At 38.7% G+C, this 13,118-nt stretch overlaps 2 protein-coding genes across 3 annotated transcripts in view; one reads left to right on the forward strand and one right to left on the reverse strand.

Moving 5' to 3' along the window:
* The first annotated feature begins 205 nt into the window (after positions 1 to 205).
* Positions 206 to 13,118, forward strand: part of LOC129720246 (uncharacterized) — a 135,936-nt gene continuing 123,023 nt past the window's right edge. Inside the window, exon 1 of the mRNA XM_055671695.1 lies at positions 206 to 274. Within this exon, the coding sequence (XP_055527670.1) occupies positions 262 to 274 (13 nt within the window). The 5' untranslated portion in view covers positions 206 to 261. The remainder of the gene's footprint in view (positions 275 to 13,118) is intronic.
* On the reverse strand, positions 7,345 to 11,629 carry LOC129723356 (uncharacterized). Of its 2 annotated transcripts, XM_055677537.1 has the most exons (3): positions 10,590 to 11,629; positions 10,257 to 10,509; positions 7,345 to 8,033 (listed from the first exon to the last, which is right to left on the reverse strand). In XM_055677537.1, exons 1-3 carry the CDS (start codon positions 10,602 to 10,604, stop codon positions 7,579 to 7,581), a joined length of 723 nt encoding a protein of 240 aa, XP_055533512.1. In that variant the 5' UTR covers positions 10,605 to 11,629; the 3' UTR covers positions 7,345 to 7,578. The 2 variants fall into 2 exon arrangements, with proteins under 2 accessions (XP_055533512.1, XP_055533511.1); XM_055677536.1 differs by having other exon boundaries at positions 10,257 to 11,629.

Below are 13,118 nucleotides of genomic sequence, written 5' to 3' on the forward strand. Positions count from 1 at the left end.
ATGCAGATTAATGATATTGTCATTTTTTGCGCCTAATGACTATCAGAGTGGGGGTTTATATTATATTGAGCTCATAGCGGTTATCAGGAAGTTCTGATGGTACGCTTAATTTTAAATGATGCGCCAATAATTCTTAATTCTTCCGGAAAGTTTCATGTTTGAGAACTAAAAATTCGTACACGTTATTATCATTTTTCAGATGGCAGCACCGTAAAGTCGTCCACATGGATACTGAAAAAATTGATTCACCTTTCAGCAGTCATGTCTTGGGCTTGTAAGTATACATCATATTAACAGTGTATAAATTAGTACGACTTTTGCTCACGCGCAGCGACAATCATGTCCGATAAATTCTGCAAGAGTCAGGTATCTTGTTTTAGTCATCTTTGCTGAAATGTAAATTTTCCAAATATTCGTGTTTTAATTCTCAATAATTTTGCTTAGTTTTCTCCAGTCTTGTGATATTTTTAAAATTATATGAGCTTATTTTCTTGATTGTTCAATTATCTGACTTTTGCTTTTTCTGTTCTCATAATTTTTATCCTATTTGTTTGTTTGTTTTGCAATCGGACTGTTACTTTGCCTGTTATGTTTAAAAATGTGAAATTCAGCTATGAAAAGGAACATATTCCGAAGACTACTTAAACTCGGCCATCTTTGGCTGTTTTTTCTGCCAAAAATGGCCAATTTCCGTCTAACATGAGTATCTCCGGATCTAGAATTATACACAGCAGCTGAAATCGACCACAGACCCAATTTTGGATTCTAGGTTGGCGACCTCCGGTTCCTGGGAAACAGCCGAAAATGATCGAATAACACCCAATATGGGTGTTTCTCCAACCAGAAACCAGAAGTTGCCATCCTGCAACTCATGATGGTGTCTGAGGTCAATTTTTAGCTTCTTGCAACATTCTGGCTTCGGAGATACTCATGTTGGGTGGTATTTGGTCACTTTGGGCTGTTTTCCAGAAACCGAAAATCGTGATTTTGGACTTTAAAATTGCCTGTGAAATCAATTTCTATCATCTGGGAGTTATTCTGGTTCCGAAAACATTTATATTGAATGCTATTTGGTCATTTCCGGATGTTTGCCAGACATCGGAAGCCACCATCTTAAAATTCACGATTGTGTATGTGATCAATTTTTAGCTTCTGTGCATCTTTCTGGTACCGCAGATACTCATATTTAATGGGAATCGGCCATTTCAGGCTGTTTTTCAGAAACTGGAAGTTGCAATCTTACAATTCAAAATGTTGTCTGAAGTCGATTTGTGGTTCCAGTGCATCATTCCGATTTCGGAAATACCCATATTGGGTGGTATTTGGTTGTTTTCCGCTGTTTTTCCGAAACCGGAAGTTGCCATTTTGGTTACATAATGGCATTTGGAGACAATTTCTGGATTGAACGTCATACTGGTTACATATTATATGGAACATATTTGCTACCACTAAAACATTCACCTGACAAATATGGTTCCATTTAGTTGATTATTTCGCGAGATGCGCAGAAATTTGTGCACCACTATGGACAGATTTGTTTTATCTTGATTGGTTATTGAGCTGTGCGAAACTTGTGTTTCATTTGTATGGCCCCCTCACTTATAGAAGAGGCACATATTTTTTACTTCTAAAAACATTTACCTACCAAATTGGGTTTCATTTAGTTGGTTAACTCTCGAGATGTGCAGCAATTTGTGTTGCATTTGTATGCAACCCCTCCCTTCCAGAAAATGGAGGGGTATTAAACCATTATGCACATATTTGTTACCTCCAAAAACATTCACATGCTAAATTTGGTTCTATTTTCTCGGTTAGTTTTCGAGATATGCAGAAATTTGTGTTTTACTTGTATGGCACCCGCCCTTCAAAAAGAAGGAGGGGTGTCAAAACATTATGGACATATTTTTAACCACTTAAAAAATTTACCTGCCAAATTTGGTTCCATTTAGTTGATTAGTTCTCGAGAAGTGTAGAAATTTGTGTTTCTTTTGTATGGAACCCCTCCCTTCCAGAAAAGGGAGGGGCGTCCAACTATTATGGACATATTTATTACCCCTTAAACCTAAAACAATATCGCACACTAGCCTGGGGGCTAATGCGGTCTCGATCAACTAGATTAGTTGAGAGAATTCGTTATCGATATTGTTTTCGACACATTTTGCATGTTGTAGGATAAGTACAACGATACACCGTGCCCCAGTGCTGAGTCGAGAAAATTTCCAGCTCGAAAAGTTCCTCGACCTGATCGGAAATCGAACCCGATATCACAACCGTGTGGGAGAGCTAGCCGACCGACATCGCTAACCACAGAACCACGGGGACCACCCCTTAAAACATCCACATGCCAAATTCGGTTTCACTTGCTTGGTTCGTTCTTGAATTGTGCAGAAATTTATGTTTCATTTGTATGGGACTCCTCCCTTCCAGAAGAGGGAGGGGTCTCAAACTATCATAAGAACCTTTATTGGCACTAAAAACCCCTACATAACAAATTTTCACGTCGATCGGTTCGGTAGTTTTCAAGCCAATATGGATCAAACAGACAGACAGACCGGACTGTATTTTTATATGCATAGATTAGAGCATCAATTGTTTAGAACCTGAAGAGTGAATATACATTTACTGAATTGAAGCGTTCATGTAAATCTATTTTTACAAATAAGAAGTTTTAATGAGAAAGGCTGGGTCTGACCGCTAAATGGATTAATTTAGGTTTTTTGTATTTGTGTATATTCTTATATCTTAATTTTCGGCTATGTTTTCAATTTTCCAAACATTCAATTTTTGTTGCTATTATTCGTTTCATAATTTTTCTGCTTCGCAACGTCTGGAGACTGGAGAGTACTGCGTATGGGGTAATATCTTCCACTTTAGTGTTTCCAAGTATTTTTGACCACTTTAACGACAGTGGAGTCGAGCATTGTTCGTGTCTTTCAAGATGACTATTTTTCCTTCTCGGTTCAAACACATCAATTACGGGTTTAAGAGCTCATAGTATATTACTCCTTCCAAAACCATAAGTATTCGACAGTAATTGAAAAAGAGAAGTACTTCCCGCAAATTACAAGAATTCGGCTGAAAAACGAAAATCTGCGCAAATATAAGAAGACTCTGACGAAAATCTGCAGGAATTATGGATAATCTGCAAATATCTGCAAATAATAAAAATCTGCACACGGACTCTAAAAATCTGCGTTTTACAGACAAATCTGCACATCTGGTATACATTATCTGGTGATAATGTTGACAGTAGTCCAGAGATGCCAGATGTTTTTGAAAAATGTCTGCAACTGCTCGAAAAACCGGAAAAATGTGCTCGAAATCTGAAAAAAATTTACCCGTGATCCGAAAAAATTTCGCACACGCGGGCAAAAGTCTGTAAAAATCTGCACACATTTTAAGAAAATCTGCGCAAATAACAGGAGACTCTGACAAAAATCTGCAGAAATCGTGGAAAAACTGCAAATATCTGCAAAGCACTAAAAATCTGCACATGGACTCCAAAAATCTGCGTTTTGCAGACAAATCTGCACATTTGGTATCCCTGCAGTAGTCCACGATTATTGTGTATCGATCCTAATCGATTTATGTTGATCAGCACTTACGCCTAGAGACATCTACTGGAAAACGGCGGAAGTTAAGTTGTCAACCTAATAAATGGTTTTTTTTTTCAACTCAATTTTCTCAGTATTTTTAATTATTTGCAAGTTTTATTACAATTTTTTTATTTTGTCCTCTCATTTAATTCAGTTTTCCAAATGGTGTTGCTTTTTTCTCATTTCGAAGTTCAGATTCTTGAAGGTTTTGTTGTCTCCGTCTCAGTTTTTGACTGTTTTATCATTCTACAAAATTAATTCTTGCCTTTCAAAATGAACTTTTTTGGTAACTAAACGTTTATTCAGTTTTTAGGGTTTTTTAAATGTTTCATCTTTTCTCAAATTTTCAGATTTTAAATTTTTTGTTTCTTCAGTTTTTTGTTTTTTTTTGGTATGCCGGATGCATGTGCAAAATGCATGCGAAGTCTGTCATTTAGATTGATACAAAGTGGAATATTAGTTAGCACAGCATGTCTCTTAAAAATCATGTTATGCACATCATTTACTATCTAATTAATGACAGTCAACGAATTTGTTGAGAAGTTATTAGGTTATAGATATTTCTAAAACAAAAAATATCTTCTACAGTTTGTTCTCAAAATGTACGCTGCAAACTTGCGTAATGTTTATTTTTCATGATTCTAAATACAAATTTTAGTTTTAGTTTTTTTCTTTCTTACGATACTTTTAATTTTTATGATTCCTTTTTTCCATTTCCTTCTTTACATTTTTTATTTCTTTCAGCTAATTACCCTTACCACACTAATAAATCGACGAGAGCACCAAGGCACTGTATTAAGAAGTTGTCGCCATGTTGTTCTATTTTGGGCTGTGATTCGCTATTTATCACCCGTAAGTCTCCTTCAATGGTCGAGTCATCGTGCACGCTGCGCTTCTTTATTTCTGGTGCCGGCAGGGTTGCTATCCGGCATTCTTACTATGTGACCGGCCTACTACAACCTATTGACTTTCGCCAGGTGTGCAATGGGGTTCCCTCCAAGCAGCGCGTGCAGCTTATGGTTCATGCGCCGTCGCCAACCTCCGTCGTCCGTGTGTACTCCACCGTAAATAGTCCGCAGCACTTTTCCTTCGAAAACTCCAAGAGCGTTATGGTCCTCCGCGAGAAGCGTTATTGTCTCGATTTCGTAGAGAACTACCGGTCTTATACAGCGACAACTAGGAGCGTCATCGCACTCGACTCGATCGAAGTATCTTCCGGAGTGAAAAGCAGGCACGATTTCCACCCAGAATGCATCTCTGAATCTCTTTGCTGGTGTCAATGTCGGTGGTCATCAGTGACCCTAAATACACGTACTCGTCGACCTCCTCAAGCTCATCGCTGTCTACAGGGACTTGAGTTGGGAGGCTGATGTTGTTCTACTTGAAGCCTCTCGCTTGCATGTATTTCGTTTTCGAAGTATTTATTTGCAGACCGATTCGTTCGGCTTCGGCTTTCAGTTGGAGGTAAGTTTCCTCCACCGCACATAGGGGTATTTTGAGTGAAATGGGTGAAAAAATTATTTTCATGCACAATAACGCTGAAAATTTTCATATTTAGCAGTTTCTATGTCTTTTATATAAAAATTATAATTGAAAGATAAATAATATCTACGTAGCAGTGATAAATAACTTTTCTTTTCTTATTGTTTTTAAAATCAGTCTGATATCGGTTCGGAAGAGGCTGTTAGCGTCGAAAGAATCGTAGTACTAGCCTCGCAATTGACCTGTACACCAAACAGTTGACCGCGAAGTAATGATTAATAATAACTAACAAAAAATCGAGATCCGAATCGGAATGTAGTTCTGAAGTTTTGCTTTTATGCAGACAGCTTCAATACAGACTGCACGAAAACAGATTTAGCTGGATTTGTTTTCTTATTTATATTTGATTTTTATACAGTTAAACGAAGTAATATACAAAAACGTTTATTTATCAGACTCATCCTAAAAATCGTTACCAAATATTACAACGACATCCTTAGAGGAATTCACTTGTTTTGGAACCAAGAGACTCAAAGTATCATTCATTGTAGAGAAGCAGATTTTGTGTCGATTAGATGCTGTCCACGTGCGCATGATATCTGCTTTAAAAACACTCATTCGCTGTTTAAGCATCTTTCGCGATTTTAAAAACGATTCATTATTTGGAATAACTTCGCCTCCAAAAAATTAAATTTTTCATTCCGCGGTGTGGCAGAGGATTCTTGAAACCATTTTCAAAAAAGTTTCCTCCGAAAGTGGAAAACAGTCTGAAACACGTCGCGATTAAAAAAAACTCATAAAAAAAAAAACATTGAATAGGATTGCATAAAATCATGATATATCATAAACGCGCAAACATTCGCAGGTTTTTTTCTGGACGTGTCTAAGGACACTCGTATCTATTCAAAAATGAGCTTGTTTATGCACAGAAACGTCAGAACATATAAAAAAACAATTTCGAAGCTCAATTCGAAAGGTAAAATATCCATAATTGGCAATGCAAAATATACAGTCAACAAGACACCAAACCCTCCATCTAAAATGTTCAAAACCTAATGCATACCTTTCATTTGAAGATCCATATTTGAAACAGGCCGAAAAAAATCACCAGTATTATAAATTCCACCGAAAAAATCACAAAACTTCGTATTCAAAATCTGCTTTGCTTTTGCCTTCTAGTTTTACAGCTGTTGTGAGCCAAAAACAAAACAAATTAAAGCAAAATAGTTGCCATGGGATACCCCCAATATCTATGAATCTAGTGGTATTAATTGTGGGGGTTCAATAATAATTTTGAATTTTGCAATTTATTCCAATTTTTGCACTCAAATACCCCTATGTGCACCGTCGCAAAGCTACGTGTTACGATTTCAAAGTCATCCGCGTAGCCTAGAAGCTGTATAGACCTTGTGAAAATTATGCCCCGCTTGTCGATGCCCGCCCTTCGGATCACACCCTCAGGGGAAAGTCCATCACCTTGTCTTAAACCCGAAACAAGCACGTAGCACATCACTTGCGCCATGAAGGCTTGGATCAAGCGAGTCAGTTTATCGTGGAATCCGTTATCGTGCATGACCTACCGCAGCTGTTCTCGATCGACTGTTTAAAGGCCGCCGTGAAATCGATGAATGTGCAATGTGCATGTGATGAATGGGCACGTTGTACTCGCGACATTTCTGTAAGACCTGTCGGATTGAGAAGATCTGGTCCGTAGTAGCACAGGCTCCCTTGAAACCCGCTTGATACTGGCCCACGAACCTCTTGGTTAAAGGTGTTAGAAGACGGAACAGGATATGTGAGAGTATTTTCCTTTGCATTGATAAGAGAAATACCGCGGTAGTTGCTGCACTCCACCTTGTCGCCCTTCTTGTAGATGAGGCAGACAACTCCCTCCATCCACTAGTCTGGCAATTTTTCCATCTCCTAAACCCTGGAATTGACCCATTGTAGTGCTCTATCCAGCGCCTGTATCCCATGTTTAAAGAGCTCGCTCGGCAGTCCGTCTTTGCCTGCGGCTTTGTTGTTCTTAAGCTTCCCGATCTCACAAAGAACTTCATGAACATCGGGGGCTTGTACTCGGTCATCTCCTGCTGATGCTCCTAAGTCAGTTTCTCACCTCGCTGACAATCGTGAGAAGGTTCCCATCCGCGGCACATAGCCTCTGTAAGGCTGGTTTACCTTCTCATAGAACTTTTGCGACTCACTGACATGGTACAGTTACTCCAGCTCCTTAGGTTCACGATATTTGTATTTGTATTTGTATTTATTTATTCATATCATCTGACCTTTTTGGTCTTAATGAAGTGGGTTGGGTGGGGAAAAGCCCATTCGAGAAATTCCTTAAGAAAAGCTCAAATGCGCGTAAAAACCCCACCATCTTTTGATTGAACATTAACATTTTTGAATTTAAGTCTAACAACAAATAAATATACTATTGTAAAATATGACACATGAAATCACTTAACTAGCTAAGAAACAAATTTACCCTAAGGCTAACAAATTACAACATTCGCTTGAGTCTATTTTTAAAAGTAATACTAGAAACGTTGAAGTCAAATAAGTAAAATACATTGTTGAAGACGTCACATATCGCCCTGATGGGTTCGTTTTGGCCATATTCTGTACGATGAAATGGGAGACGCAGAAAGTTTCGCAATCTTAGGTTTCGATAGGGAACATTCACGTTGATTTGAGCCAAAATGTTTGGAGCGTCAATTTCGCCACTTAGTAGTTTTCCCACGAATACAGCCTTGGACACGTCTCTTCTTTTTGCTAGTGTGTCAATGCCAAGTAGACGGCATCGGTTAGCATATGGTGGTAATTGGGCAGGATCACGCCATGGAAGTGATCTTAGAGCGTAACGCAGAAACCTGACCTGTACTGATTCAATCCGGTTGGCCCAGATGTCAGTGTAAGGGCTCCATATGATAGCAGATGTTTCCAAAACAGAGCGAACTAGTGAGACGTATAGCGATAGCAGACAAAACGGATCAGTAAACTCTTTGGCGATTCTCATCATGAAGCCGAGATTTCTGTTTGCTTGTGCAATGATATGAGAATAGTGGTGCTTGAAGGACAGCTGGGAGTCAAGCAGTACACCTAAATCTTTCATTACCGATACTCTCTCGAGGGTTTCTCCACATATACTATAGTTCCAAGGTAGTGGTTTAATTTTTCGTGTGAAAGAAATTACGGAGCATTTATAAACACTGATTGTCAGAAAATTACGGTTACACCAATCAACGAATGCATCAAGATATTTTTGCAATTCTTTGCAGTCAGCTATAGATCGAATGATGCGAAACAGTTTTAGATCATCAGCATAAATTAATTTACAGCCATGTGGAATGACGTAACAAACATCGTTGAAAAAAAGATTGAAAAGCAATGGTCCAAGGTTGCTCCCTTGAGGGACACCCGACAGGTTAACGAAGCTATCTAACTCGGTGTTGCCTAATTTAATGTACAGTGTGCGATCTACGAGGTACGATTTTAACCACTTAGTAAAATGGTGTGATGCACCAAGGCGTTCGATTTTAGCCAACAGAATGTTGTGATCAACACGGTCAAACGCTGCCTTTAGATCTGTATAGATGGTATCCACTTGCATCCCGTTCTCTATGTTTTTGATACAGTGCGACGTAAACTCCAGTAAGTTAGTCGTGGTCGATCTACCGGGGTAGAAGCCATGTTGGACTGTTGAAATGTATGGCTTGAATTCACGGAATAAAACGTTGCCGACTAAAATCTCAAATAATTTTGATCCAGCGGATAGAGACGTTATTCCCCTGTAGTTCACCACATCGTGTTTGTTGCCTTTTTTGTAGACTGGAAACATAGCCGACTTTTTCCAGCAATTAGGAAATACCCCTTGTAAAAACGATTTATTAAAAATTATTCTTAACGGAACACTGAGCGCGATGGCACATCTTTTCAAAACAATGGCTGGAATACCGTCAGGCCCAGCTGAAGAAGAAGGTTTCAGTTTTTCTGTGGCTTTGAGAACATCTTCGTTAGTAAAACTTAAATTACTCAGATTTACTACGTTATGAGGAACGTCGCGAAGGGCGCTCTGTATTTGAGACGTATTTGCAGAAGTCGAACTAAATACGCTCGAGAAATGTTTCTTAAATAAAGAGCCAATACCGTCAAGTGATTCCGCACTGTCATTTCCAAGAAACATGCTGTTGGGGAGTCCACTTTCTTTCCGCTTACTGTTAACGAATGACCAAAAACGTTTTGGATTTCGTTTGAGTTGTGATTGGGTGCGTAACACGTGTTGAGAGTAAAGAAAACGGTTGTAAATTTTATACTGTTTGCTAGCAGTAGTGAAGGATAGCTTAGTCATAGCGTTTCGTCGTCTAACGTAGTTGCGAAGTGCAGCTGCTCTTTGTCGTCTTAACTCTCGAAGTCGTCGATTGGACCATACAGGTTTCGGCCGTGTGCGAAACAACGGAACAAAGTTGCTAAATTGCAGTTTCAGTGTGTGTGAGAATATTTCTACTACACTATCAATATCAGTTCCGCGACTCAGCAAATTTTCCCAATTAATTGTGAGTAGAGCCCTCTGGAGACCTTCGAAATCAGTTTTACTGAAGTTAAGTTGCGCAGTTTCAGACAATTCTTTAAAACGAACTAGCTGAGGGCAAGCCAATGATACAGACAGTGGTGGATGATGGGGGTCGATACCAACTAACGAATCGCATGCTTCGATGATGGTACAGTTTGGTGCGGATTCGTCATTGACGAATACGAGGTCAAGAGTCCGATTTCGACTGTTCTTCACTGTGCTTAATTGAGTCATGTTATGTAAAGACATTCCTTTCAACAACGCAATACTTGAACTACTGAAACTCGAATCCGAAGGATCAGCAAAAACGCTACCAGAGCGGCTGGCTTTCCAAGCAAGGCCAGGCTGATTGTAATCCCCGAAAAGCAAGTGAGCATTGTTCGATTGAAGAGAGTTCGTAATAGCAAGCACCGAATCGATATGATTCTGAATGACAGAAATGTTATCGGCGGTATCAGGCGGGATATATACAACACCTACACAAATGTTAGTGTCATGTATGCGAACGTCTACCCATAACTGTTCTATATCAAATCTAATACTAGGTCTTTGTTTAGACTGTAACCTATTAGATACTGCAACGAGGACACCGCCACCGCGGGATTTACCTGTACGTGCTACGTCACGGTCATTGCGGTAAACTGTGTACATTGGTCCAAACAGCTGAGGGGAGCAAATTTGATCGTTCAGCCAGGTTTCGGTGAAAACGATGACGTCATAATCAGCATCCAAAGTGGCAACAAACAGCTCGTCGATTTTAGTGCGTAGCCCTCTCACATTCTGGTAGAAGAAATTGAGGTTGTCGCATAAATCAGCATCCAGCGGCGCGCCATCGACACAAACATCAATTGTAGAATTCGACTGAAAATTGGGTTGAATTTCAACGACGGCAGAGTCCGAACACCTAGCTTCATGTGAACATATACATTCTTGTTGTTTACCTGTGACAAGTACATGCTCGCGCTCACCGTCAGAATCAAAAACCCTTCTTAAACTGTCGACTTCACGTTGGTCGTTCATTAAATCATCAGTGTCAGCAGCTTGAACAGCGCTTTCAGTCCTTTGTTTATCGCTCCTTTCAAGTTCATCAATGTAGCATTTTTGAGCGGCAGCTGTTAGCTCGGGTTGGCTAGAAAAAACGCACATTCCCTGAGATTTTTGCAAGCAAATATTATACATATACTTAACCGGAGAGGGGGCCCGTTGGCCCCCTTGGTCCCCCGTAGGATGCATCACAGTTATTGGCAAACAGGTGTTATAGTCAGAGGCGTTGCAGGCGCCAGGTCTCGGCCGTTTTTTGGTCCATTTTCAATAAACTCTCTAAACAATATTCCGGCGGGCCAAGTGCTTGGTGAAAGGGCAGTGGTCTTGTGTTTTGGATCAATGCCTATTTTAAATGAAACAAAACGGAGTGTTTTTGTATCCACATCCTTCTTAACCAATTTCACCACATCAGCTGGCTCATCGCATTGCAGACACTCTTTGACCATTTCATGAATATTTTCACACGAAACATCTGGGTGAATTCTGGATATATAAATCCAGAATTTTTTCTCAGCGGCAGGAACAGTAGCTATTGATGTTAGCAGGCTGGAGTTCGTTCCAACAATAGCGTCCCGGTTAGTAGCATATTGCTCTTCACGGCGTCTTTTAGTCACTGGGCGACTTATTGTAGGCCAGTTCTGCATACCGCGCGGAGTAGCTCCCGGTTTGTCATTCAAATTGGTGGAACTAACGGGCTTACACTCGGCCAGCTTTTCCTCAAACTGACGCAAACTGGCTGTAGTGCTAGCGACACTAGCATCAATTGCACTGGTCAGCGTTGTTATTCGCACTTTTAATTCTTCCAGCTCAAGCTTGAGCGATAGCACAATAGGAACGTTATCGCACAGTTCCTTTAAACAACGATTGTTTACGGTAGCGCGACACTCATCACAAAGCCAGAAAGAGTTAGAGGAGATGGTTTCGTAAACAGGGCGAGTTGTTCCGCAACAAGTGAAGTGGAATATATTGTCGCAGAAGCCACCACACTTTGCAAGTTCGATGCCGCGAATTGCTTTTACACATTTCCCACAGTTCTTAGCCATTTTGTACTGTATGTGATGAACGACGCGGTGCTGCCTAGGCAGAATGAAAATTGTCGGTTTGACAGTGATCCGGGTGAGATTTCACAACCAAACACTATTTTTAAGCGGTCCGGTAACTTAAATATCGATTTACTAAACAATTGAATCAATTTGACCAATATAACATTGGGAAAAAACTTCAAAATACGCAGAGATTAAAATCAATCACGATAGCAAGCAAACAGGGTTGCCAATTATATGAGTCTAATATTTTTAATTTTCTACTTCCCTCCTCCGTTTTCAATTTTCTTTTTTTTTTTTTTCATTTAGCTCAGAGTTTAATTTGATTCGTTTTTCTGACCGTCTATGTTTTTTTTTGTTTTATTTTGGATTGGGTTGTTTTTTTATTTATTTGTTTTTTTTTTTTGTTGTAGCAGTTTTATATCAACATAATTCCTGTTCCAATTTACGGTATATTTTGTCTTCTCAATTTCTTAAATTATTGTTAAAGTCTTTTTTCTCACTCAGAAAACTTTTTTCTGTAAACTTGGATATTATGGTTTTCAAATTTCTGAATCTTCATTTCAGTTTAGTTATCTTAATTCTTAGTACTTCTTAATTTTCGCTTAAGTTTTGTTATTTTTTTTTTATGAATTACCTGCTCCTTAGCTTGACTGTTTCTCAGTTCTACAGGCGTATTTTATCAAATTTTAATTTCTAATTTACGTTTAATTTACTAAACTAGAGTTTGTTTATTTCTGCTTCTTAAAGTTTTTCTAATTTTTCACTTTTCTGTGTCGCTCTTAATTTTTTCTTTCTTTTCAATTTTCGCGGGCTAGAGTTTTGCAGCTTTTGTTGTCGAATTTTTTATCGGATTTAGGTTTCTGAAATGTATTGCTTCGCATTTTTGATTCCGATTTCTAGATTCCTCAATTTTATGTGATCTTCCTTTCCATAGTCATGCTTTCTAATGTTATATTTTTTATATTTAATCAGTTTTCTAAATTATCGTTTCGTTTGCTGCTTCCGTTTTTGAATATTGTTTCTACAGTTTATTTAAGACTGATCACTGATGATTATTTTATTTCTGAGCATTTTTTTTGTTCTGGAATATCTAGACAAAAAATAAATATTATGAAATGTTGAACGCTGCCACAGAAAAAAATCGATTTTAATCAAGTGAAGTGAAATGTTTAACGCGTAATGATTATCGTTACTTTTATCACTAAATACATTTTTACCGTATTAAGCTTTGTTTAGAGTTCTAAGCAAAGTGAAAATTTCATACAAAATGTTTATTTCGTTCACGCGCGTGAAAAATGCTACCTGCAAAAATTTTACTTCGTTTGGAACTGTAAACAAATTCGATCCAGCGAAATCGTAGGTTGTAGATCTCATCTTTTT

This window comes from Wyeomyia smithii, chromosome 2, assembly GCF_029784165.1.
Source record: "Wyeomyia smithii strain HCP4-BCI-WySm-NY-G18 chromosome 2, ASM2978416v1, whole genome shotgun sequence".
Taxonomy (NCBI): Eukaryota; Metazoa; Arthropoda; class Insecta; order Diptera; family Culicidae; genus Wyeomyia; species Wyeomyia smithii.

Bases quoted from the DNA above. Each gene is read 5' to 3' on its own strand.
- LOC129723356 (XM_055677536.1), bottom strand. From the start codon at position 10,881: ATGCATCCTACGGGGGACCAAGGGGGCCAACGGGCCCCCTCTCCGGTT. The intron at 8,034-10,256 runs GTAAATCCCGCG...ACGTCTCACTAG, and splicing joins CCGTGACGTAGCACGTACAG to TTCGCTCTGTTTTGGAAACA.